General features: G+C 41.3%; 1 protein-coding gene across 1 annotated transcript in view; it reads left to right on the top strand.

The window, feature by feature from the left end:
• GNA13 (G protein subunit alpha 13) overlaps nt 1–22,255 on the top strand; it is a 28,255-nt gene continuing 6,000 nt past the window's right edge. Inside the window, exons 1-3 of the mRNA XM_080994846.1 lie at nt 1–350; nt 6,723–6,949; nt 21,925–21,975. Of these exons, the coding sequence (XP_080850972.1) occupies nt 68–350; nt 6,723–6,949; nt 21,925–21,975 (561 nt within the window). The 5' untranslated portion in view covers nt 1–67. The remainder of the gene's footprint in view (nt 351–6,722; nt 6,950–21,924; nt 21,976–22,255) is intronic.

Genomic DNA, 22,255 nt, shown 5'->3' on the forward strand with positions numbered 1-22,255 from the left:
GAGCTACGCAGGCGCAGAGCGGCGCAGGGCCGCGGCGGCCGCTCCCTGGCTGGCAGTGCTCGCTAAGATGGCGGATTTCCTGCCATCGCGGTCCCCGCTGTCGGGCTGCTTCCCGGGCTGCCTGCTCAACAGCAGCGAGGCGGAGCAGCAGCGAAAGTCCAAAGAGATCGACAAGTGCCTGTACCGCGAGAAGACCTACGTCAAGCGGCTCGTCAAGATCCTGCTGCTGGGCGCGGGCGAGAGCGGCAAGAGCACCTTCCTGAAGCAGATGCGCATCATCCACGGGCAGGACTGGGACCGGGCCGCTCGAGAGGAGTTCCGCGCCACCATCTACAGCAACGTCATCAAGGGTGAGGGTGGAAGGGGGGGGTCCTCTCTCTCGCGCGCCCCCCTCAGTCCCCCTCCCCAAATTTTGGGGCCGCCGGAAAGAGGGAGGGGGAGCAGAAGAGGCGCGCGCCCCCCGATATCCGTTGAGGTGGGGGAGGGGGAAGCCCGCAAAACAACAAAAAAGCGGTGGGTGGGTGGGTGGAGAGAAAAAAGAACCGCAGCTTTTGCAGGGAGAAACGCTTCAGCTACTGCTGCTGAAAGACGGAAGCCCTGAGAGAGAAGAAAAAAAGAGAGGGTGGGAAAGGTCTGTGGAGGCGAAGTCGCTGGAGCCTTGAGGGTGTACGTGGGGAAAAGAAAACACGCGTGTGAGGGCTGCGGCTTGAGAGGGTGTGTTGAGGGAGACGGGCCAGAACGAACGTCTCACTTCTTGCCCCGTTTTTTGTTTTTTTTTTTTGCCCTTGGGATCCACAGCCCTCGCCGCAGCTTTCCTGTTTTCACTTTTTCAGTACACGTGTCATCGGTTTTGGAGGGTGCTTGAGTATGGAAAGGTCCCCCCGCGCGTGTGTCGCCCGACTCGGCTGTGCTGTGACGAGTTGGGGATTTTCGAACGGGGCCTTTATAAGGAACCTGACAGCTGCCTTGAGCCGTGTGAAAAAGGAGGGCTTTCTACGGCACTGAGAACCTGGGACGCTTTGCAGGCGAAGCATGTTCTCTACCACTGAGCTAGTGGTGGTGGACATGTCGTGGGTACGATATAACTCGGAGAAACGTGATCAGAGCATGATGAAGAAGGGACGGGAGGGAGGGAGTAAGGCGAAGTTGGGGGCGCAGAGAGTCTGGGTGGCAACGCTGGCTTGCACTCTTTTATTTTGAATCCTGAATTGGAAGCATGCTGTTTAGTCAGTTGTTGTTTAGTCGTGTCCGACTCTTCATGATCCCATGGACCAGAGCACGCCAGGCACTCCTGCCTTCCACTGCCTCCCACAGTTTGGTCAAACTCATGCTGGTAGCTTCAAGAACACTGTCCAACCATCCATCTCTCTGTCGTCCCCTTCTCCTTGTGCCCTCCATCTTTCCCAACGTCCGGGTCTTTTCCAGGGAGTCTTCTCTTCTCATGAGGTGGCCAAAGTATTGGAGTCTCAGCTTCAGGATCTGTCCTTCCAGTGAGCACTCAGGGCTTATTTCCTTAAGAATGGAGAGGTTTGATCTTCTTGCAGTCCATGGGACTCTCAGGAGTCTCCTCCAGCACCATAATTCAAAAGCATCAATTCTTTGGCGATTAGCATTCTTTATGGTCCAGCTCTCACTTCCATACATCACTACTGGGAAAACCATAGCTTTAACTATACGGACCTTTGTTGGCAAGGTGATGTCTCTGCTTTTTAGGATGCTGTCTAGGTTTGTCATTGCTCAGTACGTTGGCTTAAAGATGCGAGTGCTCGTTTATGTTGGAGTAGTTGGGGTCCTGGCATGTACTGTATATGGAATTAATAGTGTGGTGGTCAGGATGGCCTTGTGCCAGATTCTGTCGTGCACTCGTTGGCCATCAGTTGGCGGGTTGGAACCCACTTCACAACCTGATCCAAAGTGGGGTGTAGCAGAAGTACTACTGCCATGCATATAGGTGATGAAAGATTAAGAATGGGTCCCCAGATGCATGTTAGGGTTAAAAGTGAGTCCTGAGTCTGAAAAGGTTGAAGATAGCTGTTGTAGTGTGCCAGTAGTTGTAGCAAATATATATTATGTTATGGGTATATTGTGATATGAAGCTGTGACTCTGGGTATGTAGAGAGACGAAACTAGGCATAGCACTATAGGCATAGGAATTGCAATTGCAAGGTTAATGAGGGGCTTCAGAGAAAAGTTTCCAGAAGTCAGTTACCTGAGTGTACAGAAGAATTGTGGACCTAAAAATGTAAGGCTTGCATATGGTGAAAATGGGTTATAAGTGTGAGTAGTCATGTGTGTGTTTATAGTCACTCAAGATTAGACAGCCAAATGTTTCAATGTCTGCTGCAGGAGGTGAATGGTCCATAACGGAACAATGTGGAATGGCGTACAAATCCTGCCTGGGGAGTTTATTTTAAAAAAATATTCTTGAGATTTATCAAACAGGAGTTCATAGAAGCTTGTTATCATGCCTTGCTTATGACACCTGACAGTTCAGTTGTGTCTGTAGTTTTTTGCATGTGTAATTTGTTGCATGTGAAATTGGGGACGTGAAGGGTAAGCGAGGAGAGTTCTTGGTGGTTACACAGTGAGGAGAGAAGGGTAGGCATGGGGAGAGGGGTTTTTTTATCTTTCACAAAGTGATGAACAGTTATGAAAATATGTCCAAAACTTGTCCAAGAATGGATATATCTGTACCGTTGCTTAGTGTCATTCTAATGCTGTCTTGTGACATGGAAGTGAGTAGTATAGGAACAAATTATTTTTGTATGTCATTTGGCTTGTGTGCTTCCTCTCCCTGCCCCCTCCTGGCTTACATAATATTTGGATTTGGCTCAAGCTACAACTGGTGACAATATGGTACAGTCTATGATTCCAGCTTTAACCTGTCCAGTCTCGTTTTCAACTTCCTAACAGTTTCTCTTTTTATGCACAATGAGAGGAGTTGATGTGTACAAATCTCAATTGAGTAAAAAATCACAGAATTAGAGATGTAAGTTTTCTGGGAATTTTGAAGTCATTGAGGGGAGGAAGGTTTTTTCCCAGTGTTTCCCCTGAAAGCTCTTCTCCGGAAATTATTTATTTTTAAATACAATACTTGTACATTACATACTCTTTACATATTAAAAGGCATGTTGTTACTTTAGGAACATTAGATGCATTATGTATAACTTGATTTACCACAGAATTATCATGTCTAGTATATTTAAAATAACGTTTGTTCAGGCAAATGGAATTTAAAGTTTTCGTTAAAAAATTGAGCTTCAAGCTGCAAACTAAGGAACCTAGCATTTATTTGGTTTTGCCAGTAAATGAGCACTCAAAAACAATAACTAGAAACCGTCAACATTATAGTAAAACAAATGATTATTCAGAAAATTATGATGTCGTCTTCTTCAGTCCTCCACAGTATAAAACAGACATAAAAAGAGCCAAGATAAAGATGGGAGGAGGAGCAAAACTCAGTGAACACTACAGTACATGAAATTTGAACAGTCTCTTTTTCTGTGGTATCACTTTCTGTTTCTTCATATTATCATGAACCTCTAAAAGCTGAAGGTTTCCCCAGATTGAAATAAACTTCTGTCTTTTCACATAATCAGTTTATTTCTTGATTTGGTGTTTCAAACATAGACCAGTTTCTTTCACATGTTGGAGCAGATGGAGGAATCTGAAGTATATAAGAAGCAAGAGGAGTCAGAGACTTTGTTGTGCAGAGACCTTGCCATCATTCTGCAGGCGGGATATGTTTGGCACAACCCCACACTGTATTCCTTGACCAAATGTGTGACGATGTTCTGAAGCCTGCAGCATTTGAAAGCACCTTTCCAACAACAAACATTAAGTGTGCTGTTTGTTTTGTAATTTGATCATATTCATAAGTAGTACAATCATCATTTATGACATTGAATCTTGGATCCAACAGCAATGTGAATTAGATGACAACAAATAATGTTGCTATGTACTAGCTTCCACTCCCAGTCCTTTGAGGCCTACATGAGAGGACAGAAACAGGATCAACAAATATGCCAGTAAGAGGAAGACCACAAGCAAAGATGGCATTGAATGCTTCTTCCTTCTCATGTGACGGTGACAATGCCCTCCAAGAGGCCAAAATGCATCTTGCTCTTGCATGTGAGCGTTGTACTCTCAGTTGACAGCTCAGGACTTGTTCTCACTGTGCAGGAATTGTAATGATTTGATACTGTACATACATAGTCTCACATAAAAACCTTCCTGTTACATAGTTTTAGAAATCATTTGGCAGGGGGTGGGGAAAATATATGAACACTTTGGCCTAAATACTTTCTTTGTCATTCTAAATGAAAATATTTCATAATCCTTTTTCTTTTATTTTTTTGCGGGGGAGAAACACATATTTTTCAGGGGACCATCTCTCCCCGCTTCAATTTTTCCATTTCCCCCACGGGCCCTCACATCTCCATACAAAACATATGTTTGCAAAAATAAGGCGTTAAAGCTGAAAGTGCTTCCCATCTCAAGTATCTACCAAAAAAGTGTATACATTTCAAATATTTGAAGATAGCTCTCTGGAAAGATGTGTACAGGAGGTTGTACCATGACAGCTTACAAGCTTCACGTATGCAGGAGCTGCTTATATCCTTGATCTGTATGTAGGGGAAAGTTGTTCTCTGATTCTCCAGTTTTTGAAGTGTCTAGAATCTGTTCAAAAATCATAAGATGGGGCTCTTGGCTTCTGAGCCTTGTCTATGGTGGTGCTTAATTTATACACGAGCACAAGAATGGGGAGTTATCTGTAGTGTAAGCATAATCTTGTCATGCTGAGACTTTCTGTGCCAAGAAAATATGCCTTCTGGGCTGTCATGCTCTCTTAAATTCCTACACAGGTTAATATATGTCTTCTTCACATGTGTCATCAGGATGTGCCTATCTCTCCTACCTGATCTAAATGTTAGCTGCCTCAGGCTTTTTCCACCCAGTTGTTACACTAGATCACCTAAGATTGAAGGAATTTTACATGGCTGGGCTTCTTGGGAATCAAACAGTAGTGGCACTTTGAGAAAATTATGCAGATATATTACACAGCTATAGATTGCCATTCCATTAATTGAAGGCTCTTCTCTTAGTGGAGACTTTCTTGAGTGAAAAGGGGAAGGAGGGGGTGTTTTTTGGCTCCCTTTTCCCTAGAGCCCCCATTCTGCAGCACCTCCCACGCTGTTCCAAAGGGGTAGGGGGAGGTGTTTGAGGGCTCCAGAAGGAAAGGGAAACTGATGAAAATTGCCTTTCCCTGTTTCATGGAAGCCTCTGATGGATGAAAGAGCCTTCTGTTGAGCCAAAGGATACAGTTGGATACAAGCCTATGTTTACAAAAGAGAGATTATATTGTTCTATCGTCATGACTATCTGCAGTAAAAGGGTCCCTCTTTTTTTCTTTATAGGCATCAACAATCCCAAATGAAAAGATCTCAACTAATAGCCACAATTCGAACTGTTTTGGCATTTAAAACTAAAATTCTCCCATTCTTCTTACTTTGAAAGTAAGAGAGTCTGAAAGAGAGACTGAATATATTTCACCAACTATTTTCCAGGATCATGATAACTGATACTAGATAATCAATATCTTACTGAAAATACTTAATAGTGTTTTTGAAACTACAAATATATTTTTAACTTTGACACCAAAGTAGGTTGTTCTGGTCTTATACATGTATTTCCACTTTTCATCAAATAACAGTACTTAGTATTCATATAGCACAGTAGAGTGTTAAAAATGCCTTGCTTCAGATATTATGTTTGCAGCACACCTGTAATATATGTTCGTGTTAAGTGTCTTGAGGCTGAAAAAGAGTGCCTACCTACAGTTACGTAGGAACTTCATAGCAGGTAAATTTTAAACCCACAAGTTGTTCATGACTGAATCCCTTAGCCCCTCCATTACACCAGTATTTTCATTTTATCAGTAAAATGTAACAGCTTGTACACATTCTATTTTTTACCTTATATTTTAAAGATAGTATTTTCTTCACATTTTCAAGATGAGCTGGACTGCACTGAACTCTGTAGGACTTATTTCCCGATAGGGCTGGGTGATAAATTGTCCCAAACGGTTCGAAGTCCATATTGTGATACCGGTTTCATAATTTTTGACCTGGCAATATATTGCAAATCATGGTGTGTGTGTGCGCTTTGCAAAAATCACAATGTGGGCAAAACTGTGAAGCTAGCCAGTGCCTCTGCATAGCTCCATCCTTATTTCTGACATGATATATTGGTATATCATGATGTTTAGCTGGCGATATATCACAAGATTGAAAACCAGGTCTCACTCAACCCTATTTCACGATGTGCTAGAATTAAAGTGTTAGGCCAGTTTTGCAATTGCATCCCAAGTTATTACCATGTCTATAGTTCATTATTTGAAAAGAAAATTTGAAGACATGCTTTGTCAAAGCTGATAACCTCCCTATTTCTGATTACCACTTTGGACTCTGTTAAGTGTCCTATTCCAGCAGCTGTCTTAGGCATATATGAAACAGCTATTCTCCAGACCCAAAATTGCACAGGATCTGGTTATGCAGAAAACAGTCGGGGCTACTACAGACATTTTTCTATCCATTACAGTACTTGTCATTAGATCGGGTCTCTCTATGTGTGTCACTCATTGCTTTTTGAGAGAAGCTGTTTATTGGGCCTAAAATAAATACCACTAGGAAAATAACAAAGTGCTTTCAATTTTGTTGAAGGTGTAAGAGTCCTTGTGGATGCTCGAGAGAAACTTCATATTCCTTGGGGAAATCCTTCTAACCAAAGAAATGGTGACATGCTGATGGCCTTTGATACCCGCTCAGGAGTGGTGGCGCACGGAATGGTGGAGACCCAAGTTTTTTTGCAGTTCCTTCCAGCAATAAGAAGCTTGTGGGCAGATAGTGGTATCCAGCATGCCTACGACAGACGCAGAGAATTTCAACTGGTAAGAAGCACATCTGATACTTGTTGTTCCTGTTGAGATCGTATATTGTGAAATGTTTTCAGGTGAATTAATGGTTCCTTACTGAGCCGTTGTAAAAGTTATCATTAGCCATGATCAAAATACTCCAAAGATGTGTAGCCTAGTCTGCTATGATTTTCATATTACAAATTGATTATTAAGAATCATTACACAGAACCTAATATCCACAAGGCCCACCATAATTGTAGCAGAGCCTGAAATTTGAACCTGGCCATGAGAGTATATAAGAATGATTTCCTGCTCTTAATCTACTTCAGATAAACTAAAGATACAAAAAGAAAAAAAATGGTATTACAAGCTACTTGTGCACCACATATGTCTGGTTAATATCAGGTGTAGGTTCTGAAAGAAGTTTAGGGATGATGATAAACACAGTCAGGGGTAATGATGTGGGAATATTTGGTTTCTAGAGGAGCAAGGCACAAATAACTACAGCATGGTGTTATTTTACATGGGAAATAGGAAACTGCCTTAGTGCCAGAACATTGGTCTCTATAGCTAAGTGTTATCTACACTAACTGGCAGCAGCTGTTCGGGATTTCAGACAGGAGTCTTTTCCTTACGTACCTGGAGATGCAAGGTGTCAAACATTCAGCATACAGAACAGTTGCTCTACCACTCAGCTATGGCTCCTCTTATTCTCAATCACTTAACTCTTGGTAATGTTACCTTTGCTCAAAAGAGTCCTAGGATGCTAAACACGAGCATATGAACTGCCAGTGTTAGAAATTAACCGGGTACCAGGCACATTTTGCTATTGGCGCGGGTCCAATTATGACCACATGGAGATTTCAGGATGCCAGGTTGGCACCTGGCATCTCCATCTGGCTTGCATCTCCAGCTTTCTTAAGGAGGTACACAGAAGAGCTTATTTATTGCATTTTTATCCCACCTTCTCTGAGTACATGGTTCACGCCCTCTCCTCAGTTAATCCCTACAAAGACCCTATAGAGCAGCGGTTCTCAACCTGTGGGTCCCCAGATGTTGTTGGACTACAACTCCCATCCCTGAGCTCTGGCCTTGCTAGCTAGGGATGATGGGAGTTGTAGTCCAACAACATCTGGGGATCCACAGGTTGAGGGTCTATAGGCTGCTATAGAGGCTGTGCCTGGCCCAAGGTCACCCAGTGAGCTTCATGACTCAGTGGGGATTTGAACCCTGGTCTCCCAGATCCTAGTCAGACACAACTACAGCATACTGGCTTCTAGAGTATTTATGATATGGGGCAACTATATAAATCAAGTACTGTAGATACATAAATATGGGGGAAAGCAAGATGTTACTTAGGGAAGGCTTCCATATGTCTACATTTCGTTGCACTTCCCAGTTGTGTTCCCAGTTCTCAAAACCACAGTTTATCCTTCTTACCTCATGCACTAATATTCATGAGGTGAACCATTGTTTGCATTAAATTGCATTAAATTATGTAAACCATTGTTTGCATTAAATTGTCTGTCTATGTGCTTTTGAAAATCAAGATCAAACTGGTTTACAATTATGGTACGTCTTGTTGGTTTGGATGTTGGGCCAATTTTGTTTTTCTACAGATCAAGGAAATGAGGCATTGTAGCACATGAGAGAGAGTGAATATGCAAGCCTAAGGGTCATTCCAGGCTTGTTCATTTACTTTGAAACTATGTCTAAATCAAACTATAATTTGCTGGTTCAGACATAACGGGAAACTATGGTTTGTAGAAACCATAAGTAAGATCATCTTACTGTGCAAGAGAAATGGGGGAAGGTGGAAGTGTGTGAGCCCAAGACTTGCTCATGTAGAGACACCCTATGGTTTGTCATTATATGTGAAACCATGCTCTTGTTGCCCATGGTTCTCAATCTCCATATTATGAAATGAAGAACTGTGACAAAAATTTACCTCTGCTTCCAGAATAGCATATATGCAGTAACAGCTTGGATTCCAAGAAGCACGTGTAGAATCCTCCTTACACAATGGGGCTTTCCTGCCCCGTCTTCCACATTACAGCCCTTGAAAAGCTGCTCCTAAGGGTCAAAGGACCCTCCAGAATGGAATGGGATGGAATGTGTTGTGGGGAGCTGCAGAATCAATAAAGAGGGACGGGGATGACTTTCTGCTAATTTAAGCGCCTTTTTGGTTGGCAATATTGGGTCCAAGCCAATGACAACAACAAGAGAAATAAGACATAAAACTCTTAGCATTTATATTTTAAGAAAAATAAATGGGCACGTATATGCAGAGTTTCTTTAGAACGTTTTCATTCAGGTTGTCAGTCCTTTGGCAAATGTGGAAACAAAGAGAGGAATTCAACGTTGTGCTAATACAGATGTTATTTTAGCTCAAGCATTTCTGCTTGCCCAGACTCTGCTTGCCCTCTCCCCCTGCACACCCTTCTGGGGTTTCTCCCACCCCACCCAAGCCAATATGGGGGAGGCCTGACATGCCAGCGTGAGCCATTGCACTTCCTACTACTAGTGGAACTAGTTAACTGAATCCAGCCTCTGGTTACAAACTTTTGTATTTATCCAGTTCTCGTGACATAATTTAGGAGAAAGGAAGGTGTTCCTTAGAATGCCTTAAATCATTAAAGCAAACTACTTCAAATCTCAGAAACCTCATTTAATTTGTGTGATGCTTTGTTGCAAGTGACAACTTTTTTGTTTGTGTTTTTAACTAATTTGATTTATGTACTGTTTTAAGTAATAATTGCATCTTGGCTTTGAGGTATATGGGAGAGAAGGGAAGGAAACATTAGTCAGTTTCACTTTCGATGCATACTCCAAGGTCTCCTGGCTTGATGAGTGTTTGAACAGCACACAGCTGTCATTTCCTTCTCTCTCCCCTTCCCCCTATCCCTCTCCCTCCCACTTCCCCAAATAGAAATGTGAACATTAACACTTTAGAATTTGGCAATAGCCTGTTCTTTACAAAGTTCACATAGTCTAGTTGCATATAAAACTGCTTTGCTTTTATTGCCTGAGTATCACGGTGAGGTGCCTGGTATACTGTAGAATATACCTCCACAAAAGTAGATGATTATACAAAGTAACTCTTAACTGGCATTTAAGCTTGCAAAATTGCTAGCTACTCTTCACCTTTTAAATTCAAATTTGACAACTTTTCTGTTGCTTTGCCCATGGAGTTGTGCAGTGAGAACTTTGTTATTGCAATACTTTCCACTGTCTGCTTTGCTTAGTTGTGGCTTCTTGCTAATGCAGAAGATCTGGACATGTGAAAATATGTGAAGTCAGCTGTACTTCTAACACCAAGTTTTAATACAACTCTTGTGTTTGTTTTTTTGGAACATAAAAGTTAACTAACTGCAGTTCTGGTCTGAACATGGGAGTTCAGTTCAATCCTTATTCCATCAAAGTCACGAATGGCTCCCAGTAAATATTGCAGAAGTGTAAGAAAGTGTAATAAAAGGCATGTTAAGAGTAAAGCCAGCTGAGAAAACCCCCCTCCAAAATCCAAAAAGGTAGGCAATACCTTTATTAGGGCCAACCAAAATGTTACAAAATATTGGCAAGCTGTCAACTTCTCCAGAACTCTTCACCAGGCAAGATGTTAAAGCAGAAGGGTGTGGGGGAGGATGAGGAAGAATAAAGAGCAAAAAAGTAAGAGAATTAAGCTCGGTGCCATATGGTCAGCTTCTAAACTGTCTTCCAAGATGAAGACTGCAAACTGAATGTCTCTGCTAGGTACCTGTAATGCATGCTTGGGGAACCTCTGCCCCCAATGCTGGGCAGGCTGGGATCCTAATTTGACTTGCAAGGCCATTTTCTCACAGCCGTGCCTATGATCTCTACTCTCAATATCATATGATGTCAGATGTGGGGGAGATAAAAGTGTGCTTCAGATTCATTTTAAATTTGGTGCCTTGAGTTGGGCTGTATTTGGAAGGCTTCTGAACTGAGAAGATCCATACTACAAGCAAGGCTTGCATTGCACACTGAACTTAAATGCCCACCCATCGCTGGGATTGGGGAACTGTCAGGAGCTGGCTGATGGATGGGATCCAGTTGTCCACCCCTGCTAGCATAAGCTATTCATTTTGCAACAGTAAATCTTGGTTCTAAAGGGAACACTATTGTTATATTTGAGATCCCACATACTGTGTGGAATATACTCCTAGCCTAGAGACTTTTTCATTCGATAAAACTGATTGAATTGGGCTCTAGCCCACGAAAGTGTGTGCCTCAATAAACCAGCTAGTCTTTAAAATGCTACAAAACTTTTTTTTTTTTGATGCAACATTGCTACCCCTTTCAAATATAATCCCATAGTATGCATAGATCAAAGTAATGCTCTATTTAATTAACTTCCAGGTTTGCTATACAATGCTAATATTTTTTGTGTAGTTGTCTAATTCACGAGGCAGTGTGATCTATTTTGAGATATGAATCATAGATCATGTTTCTTCAAGTTATAAGGGACTATTGTGTAAACATGTCGTAACATTAAATAGGTTATACAAATATATACTTAGAGTTGACCAAAGGTTTTAGATGACTCTCAAAGTAGATAATAGAAATCCACTGAATAGATGTAAACCATAAATTAAATGATCTATGCATTAAATAAAAGATCAGCCATGAGGACACTTTGGCCTGAAACAAACATGCGTAGTACTGTTTAGGTAGTGATTATTGTTTGTAGCGGACAGTCTGCTTGTTTTCAATTTTACTGTTTTCCAATTGTTGTGCTTAGTAGGCTCTGTGTGCTAGCCTTTTATTCACTGCTTAACATGCTTGAGTACTAAATAAAGTACATTGCAAGATTTTGGTGATTTCTGCTACAATGTGGAAAAATACGGTGTTTCTGAATCATTTGAGTCTCACTTGAAATTACTTCATGTCATGCAGAGCAGTTCCCACATGACACCTGTGCTTTAGAATGAATTGACATTACCGTGGAACCTCGTGTTACGTACCGTCCTCCTTACGAATACTTCGGGTTACCAGCTCCACTAACCCAGAAGTAGATGCTCTCAGTTGCAAACTTTGCCCTGGGATGCAAGTGGAAGTTGCGCTGCAGCGGTGGGAGGCGCCATTAGCGAAAGCACGCCTTATGTTAAGAACAGTTTTGGCTTAAGAACGGACCTCCAGAACGAATTACGTTTGTAACCGGAGGTACCGCTGTAGATGTAGCTCCTCTCTAGGAGAACTTACCTGGTGAGATCACTCTTATTTCCCCCCAATAAGGAGTAGGGAAAATATTTGCCTCAGAGTCAGGTGATCAGAGCTTGCGACTAAAATAGTATTGTGTGACTGGAATGAATATATTGTCTGGTGGTAGGTACTAGTGTAATTGAGATTCAATTGTATAGATTCATGGGGCAAGTGATACAGGTATGAATTAATAGCTTTTTGTGATGGCAATGGCATAATCAGGTGACTGTTTTTAATCTGATGCTGATCTTCACTTTAGAAGTTTTTGAAGGGCTAGCATGTAAGAGGAAGGAAGAGCTGTCTTAGAGTGGTGGCATCTTATTTCTTAAACAAAATCAACTATTTCTGTACAAGATTATTAGCTAAAGGAATATTTAGTGGAATAGAAAAACCTTGCAAATAGTGTCTAACTGTAAATACAACTATATAAGCCAGTTGCATTTTAATTTTAAATTTGGAGTTAGAACAATTTGGATAAATCTAAATTGAATTAATTTGCTTCTGCTTAGTTTTACACTGGAATATATTTGTTTCAATCCAGTGAGGCACAGTTTGCGTTTGAATAATGTTGTGGCTTCTTTGTAGATTTAGCATCTCTCTAAATAATTTGAATATTCTCTTAGCATGTTCATACAGTATTCAGAGCTTTGGATGCTCACTTCTGTCATTTAACTGAAATTGGATGTAGAATTGGCCTCTTGGTCTGCTAACAACTTTGAAAGAGAATTGTCATTAAAACTAGTGCAAGACCATTCCAGGAAGAATTAGAACAGTGTCTTTCTTCAGAATCCTGTTTATGTCTGTGACAATGCTTGCAAGCCTTTGATCAGATTGTCAATGACAGGAAAAGGTGTGTTTGGTTAGAATCTCTACAGTTTGTTTCTCTTTTTAGCATGAAAAGCAGTGGAGAGAAATGTTCATTATCCACGTAAGCAATTGCAGCCCTGTGATTTGTCACTTGCCTATCCCTAGGTGAACACTTGATTGGGAAATGGCCCATGCTGTAGTGATAAATATGTTCAACTTCTAGCCTAGAGTTACAGTATGTTGTGTCAGTCTTGCTATCAAAGCATTAAGAATTTATAGTCCTGTAATGGTAAAAGATATGGAGGACAAAAAACATGGAATGAATACTCTGCAATGAAGGCTGAATTACTGGTGCTGTGCATCTAATGTTAAAGTGTTACCACCTTGCTTAAAGAATCATACTAGGTTAGGTTGTGTGTAGCTATGTCACTATCTCAGTGGCACTAAGGAAAATACCATAAAAGTAAGGCCTGAATTGCTTTTAGCACTAGAAAAGATGAAGCTGGAGAGGGGGAAAGGGTTGTGCATGTAAACAACTGGCATGAGAGCTTACCAGCCTGTCTTTGAATAGCTATGTATAGGGTTGATCTAATCGGTTGGGAACCAGCGTAGAAACAACAAGAGAGCCAGCCTCAGAAATGCTCATGGCTGTGTAGCTATATTTCAATGAACTTTTTGTTTTTGTATGTCTTCAATGCTCAAGTTTTATGTGATGACGCCAGACCCGTTTGTTTAAACCTGCTTCTGACCTAGTGAGGTACAAAGCTTGGGGTGTTCGATTTCCAGAATTCCTTTTCTCCTGTAAGGACACTGAACCTGGAGATAAGAAAAGAACTCATGAAGGATGACTTGCAAAGAGATTAGCAATGGACATGCAAGAAGGGTTCAGCTTCCATTCTCTGTGTTCCCCTGTGAACCTACGTGGCTGAATGGGGACATAAACACTGATTTCCCCCGTCCAAGTTCAATACTTGATCCGCTGTTTATCACTAGGAGTTAGCTTTCACCCTTATTAAGAGGCTGCATTTCGCTTGTTGGAATATTTCTGGATTTAAACTTTTACAGTACTCTCTCCTCTGATCTCACAGAAATAGATTTAAATTAGGACATGAAGAAGTTGCTTCACTGTGTTTTCCAGCCCAAGCAGGAAATGCAGGCCAACAAAGACAAATGTTGTCAGGCTTTCAGAGATAAAGCATCTAGTGGTGGAAAGACATGAAAAACAGTTTGCTAAATGCAGCAGGCCTTTCATATGAGTAGCTTATACTACCCAAATGCTTTTTTATTTGCCTACTTTTCCTTTTAGTTTTCTCCAGAATTTTATATAGATGTTGAAATCAGCACTGGAAATGGACTGGAAGGCTAACTGGAGAACGAGGCTTCAGGAAAAGGATGAAGGAAATAAGAAACTGCAGCAAAAGGAGAATCCGAAGAAAACCCTGAAGATCAGTAAAGGTTGTGGGGTGGGGCAGGAAGGAAGATGAGTCAAAAGACAAGGTGGCTGAAGGAAGGGGGACAAAGCAGGCTGTGGACTGACAAGGAGGGCATGAAGAAACAGTGGTGAAGGCACAGAACTGAGGAACCAAGAAGAAAGCTGTCAGAGGCAAAACTAAACTAGGGACTATGAATTATCAGCAGTATGGAAATAGACAGGTGAGGGAGGGGGGCATATGCGGCACATGAAACCAAGGGCTATAGGGTTGTAGACCCTGAAAGTGGTGGTGTGGCAGTCATGGTTTCACCTTTGTCTACAACATTCTGACCCTAGTAATGGGGGGGAAAGAATGAGAGCTAGAAATTAGTGGGCATCAGGTGGGTGCTGAATTTTACTTAGTCATTAGCACATACTACAAAGGCTTTTAGTATTGTGCATTTTACAGTGGTACCTCGGGTTACATACGCTTCAGGTTACAGATGCTGCTAACCCAGAAATAGTGCTTCAGGTTAAGAACTTTGCTTCAGGATGAGAACAGAAATTGTGCTCCGGCGGCGCAGCGGCAGCAGGAGGCCCCATTAGCTAAAGTGGTGCTTCAGGTTAAGAACAGTTTCAGGTTAAGTACGGACCTCCGGAACGAATTAAGTACTTAACCCGAGGTACCACTGTAATTGTGAATGTTTTGGTAAGTCGTGGAGGAAAACACTATAAGTGTTGATTTGTGATCAGTGAGCTTGTCTGGCTGTGTTACTGAGACATTGCTGGATATTGAGGGAGGTATGAACCTCTCCCAGATGCCCAAGCTATTGGATGTAGCACCAAGCATAATTTGAGGGGCAGGATGTATGGCTTTGGACTCTGGACAGCATCTGCCTCATCAGATGCCCTATTCAGCAGTTGGCCAGTTCTGTACCTATTGTTTTTCTGCCCACATCACCCTATTTGAACTGATACAGGTGGTCTTGAGGGTGTTATTGAAGACTCCAAGGCAATGGGGTTGAGGACTTTAATGTCCATGCTTAGGCTACTTTGTCAGGAGGACCTTGGAATTTCATGGCTTGTGCAGTTGGAGGATGTGGATAAGCTTCTTAGATAATTGAATCCCAACATGTATAGTCTGGATCCTTGACAATTGTGGCTATTAAAATCAGCAATAGAACTGGGCTGGAGATGAAGGTAGTGAACATTTCACAGAAAAAAGGGTGTGGTTCCTATCGTTCTGGAGGTGGTGGTTAAATTCATTAAATACAGTAAATCCTTATTGAATCCACAAACCTTGAACTAGCCTCCGATCGCTAATATTTCATTATTAGTCACGGTATTAGAACATATGATAGCTTCCCAACTTGACATGCTGATGCTGATTATTTGGATCTGTTTCAATCAGTCTTCATACCTTAGTTTGGGTAAGAACAGTCTCTGTCTCATGTGGACGGCTTACATTAGGGAGTAGATTGGGTGGAGCAGAGGGGATGTGACCCTGTTGGTTCTTCAGTGGCTTTCAGTACCATTGACCATGGTATTCTTCTGGCCAGTTTAGCTGATTGATTGGTAAAACATTTGTCAGTGTTTTTTTGAAGCACTGTTAAAACAAAGCAATACTTTAATCCAGTCTTCCCCAACTTAGTGTCCTCCAGATATTTGTTGACTAGTCAAATGCCCAGTGCCAGATCACATAATGAAATTTGTAGTCATACCCTTTTCCATTTTTACTTGCAAGCTTTAATCCCTCATTGGACAGCACAGAGTAACTAGCAAAGAGTCATATAACCTTGTTCGAATGTCATTCTGGTATAGGGGTTTTTTCACTCTTGATTTTCTCCTGTTTGGCCTCCCACTCGTAAGTGAAGAACCTCACCGTCGGTTTTCTTCCTCCTGTCACCGTCAGGCAGGAAGTTGGTGTCCACATTTGAGTTTCCCCCGGTTTCTTCTTGGGGGGCCAGGTCCTCCCACTCCAGCTCTTCTTCCTCTTCCTCCTCATTCAGGGTGAAGGACAAAGTAGAACAGAATTCATAATAATGTGGCTCTAAAACTGCACCAATCCTAGCGTACTATAGTTGTTCTGGTTTACTGACAAGTAGTGGGCAAGGATAGTCTGGTCTGTATCTCTGGTGGTGGGAAGAGCATAACTGCAGGGCAGCTCAGCTTTTTTACAGGCTCTTTCCCCTGTCTTTTGAGGGGGTGACCTCTGACTTGCTGAACAATGGGGTCCAGAGCCAATTGCTCAGGTCTCTCAGGTAGGCATCTTAAGTACTCTTTGCATTTGAAGAGGATGGAACAGCTTGACTTGGAGAACTGGTGGTACTAGGAGACCAAGGTCGGGTGTGAAAAGTAACACATGTTGCATTGGGCAACTTAATTGTGCATTTAAGTTGCAATGGATCTTTTCTTAGAAGCCTTCTTGGATATTCAGCTCTCCCATTTGTGAATATTTCTGACTGCCTCGCCTGCAGAAGGGCACATTGGTTTATAGTGCATAGATAGTTACTGCTGTTGCCTGTTTGCAAACTGAAACTGGATTCTATGACTAATTTGCCAGATGTCTGACTCAGATGGAAATAGGCTAGGCTTCTGTAAATGAATACAATATTTAAGGAGAAAATACTGATTTTGCTTTGGATGTGTCATCAAGTTCTAGGTTAAGTATTTCCTTTCTCACAGTTCATCATAAACCAGCACTTGTCTAACTGTACTAAAATGTTTGCTTAAACTTTCTTCAGTTGATCACAAGACTACGGGGAGAACCACATGCTATCTAAATACAGCCCCTCTGAAAACGGAATACTTGCTGTTTATGAATCAGTGTATTTAACAGTGAGCATCTGTAGATTACTCAGATCTTTCAGTTGGAAAAAAAGACCAGGCTTTGTAGCTGAGTTTGGCCCTGGATAATGCTGATGAATTCAACAAGAGAGCAGATGTTCCATGAGCATTCAGAGACACTGGCTGAAGGCCAGCAAAATGACAGAAGGCCTTTTTTAACTTTGTACACCAGTGATGTTGTTAAGCTTCTTTGCCATCTTAGTGTACAGAAATCCATACAATGTTCAGTTACAGGGTAGGGTTGGAGGATCTCTATTTGTAACCCTGTGGAAACATCCAAGCTCAAATATCTGGTCACAAGTCTGTTAGATTTAGAGAGTTAACACTTGGTTACTGATAGCTTCTGACTGTATAAGGAAACGAATGGCATGCATGTGTGTTTGAAATTGCTTGTGATTTTCTCATATTTTTATACTTTTCATCTTGACATGTTCTGTGATGGTTTTAATGGGATATTCTAGTGCTCTATGCCCAATTTGAGTGTAGCCTCTCCTTCATATATTTTGGGCATCATATGCCGGTATTAACACCTTAAATTGGGCTCAAAAGCAAATTCACAACCAATGCAGATTTCTGGACTAGTGTAATACATGTCTGGTCAGAGCTGGCCGTTAGCAGCTTCGTTGTGCATTCTGCACAAGCTGCAGCATCCAAATACTCTTCACGAGCAGCCCTACGTAGAGTGCATTACAATAGTTAAGTCTGACATTCAATAAAATACACAGTGGATTTGCACAAAAACCTGGAAGAGCAAGTCCTTTGGCATTCTCCTGAAATTTTGATGCATCTCTAGGTGAAAGAAAAGGGGGAAACAAAGATACACTGTGGAGCGGGAGTTGTAAATGGGGATGACAGAAACGAAACAAGGAAAGATATTTGCTGTATCTTGGCGACTTCTTAACAGAAATGTTTGAGATTTCATATGAGTACGGCATTCAGCACTTAGGTGCTCTATTTCATAGTTTGGGCAAGTGGTCTGGATTTTATAGACATCTAGAACAAATGGCTGTCATCTTAAATTTCAGGTAAAATACTATTTATTCATTTGCTTAGGGGAAAGCAAAATTCACATTTGGCATCCCAAAGTACATAAAATGCAACCTTCAGAACTAGCTTGTCTCAGCCTACAAACAATAACATTACTTATTTGGTGAGTACTGTAAAAGTTTTCCCTAAGTTAGCAAAAGCTTGTCAGACAATACTATAGGCTTGCAGGTTTGTCTAAATTGTTCTGTATTTTTTGCTGGTAGAACATGGTTTGCTATGTGGTTGAAAAATTCATCATTTAATGCTATCCTTGGTTATAAGAAACCTCAGTGCAGTTTCCTCTTTCACCACAGAGTTCTTTTTGACCTCAAGCAAATTACCGAGTGATTGATCTCTTCCTCTTTAAAGGTGCAGATGAAATTATAGCGCAATCTATAATTTAGGAATCATTAAAAGCATAGTCTAGGAATGATTAAAAACATAGCCTTGCACATATCTACTAAAAAGTAAGTTCCATTGAGTTCATTGGGATTTGTTACCAGGTAAGTGTGTTCAGAATAACAACAGAAGAGAGTTAACCTCTGTAAAATGAAGGAATAGATAGACATAGACATGAATGGTGAACTGTAAACTTACTCTGATCCTGAATGCCACAATATATGTCATGGAAATTTCTGGACAGTGGATCAGTTGTTGTTTAGTCGTGTCTGACTCTTCGTAACCCCATGGACCAGAGCACGGCAGGCACTCCTGTCTTCCACTGCCTCCCGCAGTTTGGTCAAACTCATGTTCGTAGCTTTGAGAACACAGTCCAACCATCTCGTCCTCTGTCATCCCCTTCTCCTTGTGCCCTCAATCTTTCCCAGCATCAGGGTCTTCCAGAGAGTCTTCTCTTCTCATGAGGTGGCCAGAGTATTGGAGCCTCAGCTTCAGGATCTGTCCTTCCAGTGAGCACTCAGGGCTGATTTCCTTAAGAATGGATAGGTTTGATCTTCTTGCAGTCCATGGGACTCTCAAGAGTCTTCTCCAGCACCATAATTCAAAAGCATCAATTCTTAGGCAATCAGCCTTCTTTATGGTCCAGCTCTCACTTCCATACATCACTACTGGGGATCTGGGAATGAATTCATCATATGTTACCTGCACAGTAGATAACCCCTTAGAATAAGCACAGATTTGAGAAAGTGAAATGCAAGCAAGCAAGCACACTGTATTTCTCAATAAATGATTCTGAATGAGTACTGTAACATCTATAATCCTAAATGTTTTATTGTGGCAACAGTTTGCTTCCACTGGATACGGACACATTAATATAGATTTAAAGCCTAATAAAACAGGATGTGAGATTACAGCATGTACCCCTGATTAAAATAACTCTCAGATTGAAAGATGGTGAAGAACGACGGAAGTTCATGCAATTCGTGAATGGACACTGAGAAGATTCCAGGAGATGTGCTGAGTGCTGCCTTGCTGCACCATACTAGTTGTATTTATGATTTCTTCTCCCTCCCCACTGCTAAGTGTTATATGACGCAATTGCAATTATACAGTGCTGTGCAGAACAACGTAGAAGTAAAGCTGAGTGTCATCAGTGCAGTGATGACACTTCAACCTCATACCTCTGCATGACTTTCCCCAACAGTTTGGAAGCCAAGATTTATTCCACATATTCTCTGGGTCAAAGATGCATGTGAGCCTCAGGTTTGTCCCATATCTACCCTGTATGTAGCTAATGCAAAGTGAAAACATGTCCTTGGCTGGAACCTCGTTTTCTGTGAGATTCTATGAGTAACCATTGCATACTTTTCACATTGGCAAACAGGAGTGCTTCGTGCAACACAAGTCTCGTGGGACATTTACCTTAGCACGATTGTTGTGACACAAGATTTTTCAAGCTAAATCCCACTTCATTAGGTGCAAGAAATGTGATCCTGAGTCAGGAGACTGGTTACAGGAAAGATAAAATTCATTAGTGAGGCCAAATCGTCATGAAATGTGAGATATATGCAAGAGTCCATTCACATTGGCAGTGATTGATGGCGATGATAACTGTACACATAAGATGGAAAAGGAGAGAAAGTGAGAGGGACGACTGTGGGAGAAAGGGAACAGAGAAAAGGGAGTGGCTAAAAGAGGGAAAGAGGATCTTTGAAAATCTTCCAATTGAGGATAAACATTTATACATCTAATAGAGTGCATGTTTACACCACAGTAAATCTTCATGCTTACAGTTCCTCAAGATTCTTTTTTCACGTCAGGAGAATGACACGGTTATCCTTCCAGAATTTGTCAGTGTTCACAGTGGTTATTACATGCATCAGCACCAGGCCCTGCAGTTGCACTAAATGCAGATTTGTTTCTTATTATGAAAACCTGATTTGACCAAATTAAAATCTAAAGCCTGAAGATAGGCTGTGTGCATTTTGTGAGTACTAGCAGGATTGTAACCATAAAGGGGGCTGTGAGAAACAAGAGTGGTATGTTGATGCTTTTCTTTTTATCTTTTATCTTGAGTTCAATCTTATGGACTGGTGCTTTCTGGAGTACTATTCTTGTGTTCTGCTTTATTGTGATGGTGTTTTAATAAATTATCTGGGCGTATTTGTTTTATTGCTTTAAACTGCTCTGGGTTCTTTTTTGGGGGAAATATGGAATAAATGTTTTTAGATTTAAAAAGAGCATGCTTGAGCGTTTTCTGAGATTTGCAGGGAAAAAGTAAACTTTGAAAAAAGAAAAAATAAGGGAACAAAAAAGCCAAACATCCAATGAGAACTGCAAATACTGGAGTGTGGAGGATACAGAGTGCAATGCTCTGCTTGGAGAGAATGGCTGCATCAAATGGTGGATAAGAGCGCATATTTTAAGAGAAGTGGGGTACACTGCAGCATTTTGTTGCAGGGCATGCTGACTTATTCTAATAGCAATTGTGTTTTCTAGGAATCACACTGTGGTAGCCCCAGTACTATAGGGCAGTTGTAATCTTTCTCGAACCTGCCATACATAACAAAGCATTTCACTACTTAAAGAATATTTTGTTTGAAGGATACTGAGTCAAATGATAGCCCCCCCCCCCCCCGGATGATGAGCCATCTCTGGCTTGTGCCAGCTATATTAACTTTCTGTATGCACGGAAAGGTAATTTGAAATGTGCGTTTTTCAAAACACTTTCTTAAAAAGGTGTACTAGTTTATGGTGAACATGGCGGGAGCTATATGCCAACGTTCTCTGTTATTAGTGACTTTGCACTTCCTTGAAATTTGGGTTGCTGCTTGCTACAGCCAGTTGTATTTATTGAAATAGAATCTTATGTGCATGTAACTCATATGAATGTCAATGTATCAATCTTCCCCCTTTAAACAGATGAGCAGCAAATTTGTGCAGGCAAATTATGCAGAAGTTCAGAAATCATTGTCACACTTGGAGTCATTTCCCCATCTTTACCTCCTTGTAAGCAGAATTTCTAAACAGTTACCTTGCACACCCTGATCCCATGTACATTGGTCCCAATCCAGGAGTGTTCAGAATGCTTAAATTCCCTGGAATCAATGTGCTTGCCCTATGATAGATTGTGGCCATTGATTTGATGCAAGTCCCACAGATCTTGGTGGCATTTGTTTTCAAGCAAGTGTGTTTAGGAATGGGGTGCAATATACCTGCTTTATCTAATTTGCATTAGATAGTTGTATTCATATATTACCTATGAAAAGCAATTAACTGTACAATTCCTTCATTTTAGGGGGAATCTGTGAAATATTTTCTGGATAACTTGGATAAACTTGGAGAACAAGTAAGTGTAACTTCATTGATTTTTAAAGTAGTCTGGTATGTTTTGAATGTTTTTATTTATTTAACAGCTTGTAACAGTTGAAAGTTAATTTATATTGCAAATTAAAAGTGAGAAAACATGCCCACAAACTGCTTATGTGGTGTTTGTGTTCAGTAGTCATTGGCGTCCTCTACTAAGCTTCCTCCATTAACTCAGAGTGCTATGGTTGATGCTAATAGTGTTTTTTGTCTGCTCAAATTGCATGTTGCCCAGTTCTTGGGCAGCTCTAAAACACAGTAAA

Source organism: Podarcis pityusensis, assembly GCF_964106645.2.
Source record: "Podarcis pityusensis genome assembly, chromosome: 2".
NCBI classification, from domain to species: domain Eukaryota; kingdom Metazoa; phylum Chordata; class Lepidosauria; order Squamata; family Lacertidae; genus Podarcis; species Podarcis pityusensis.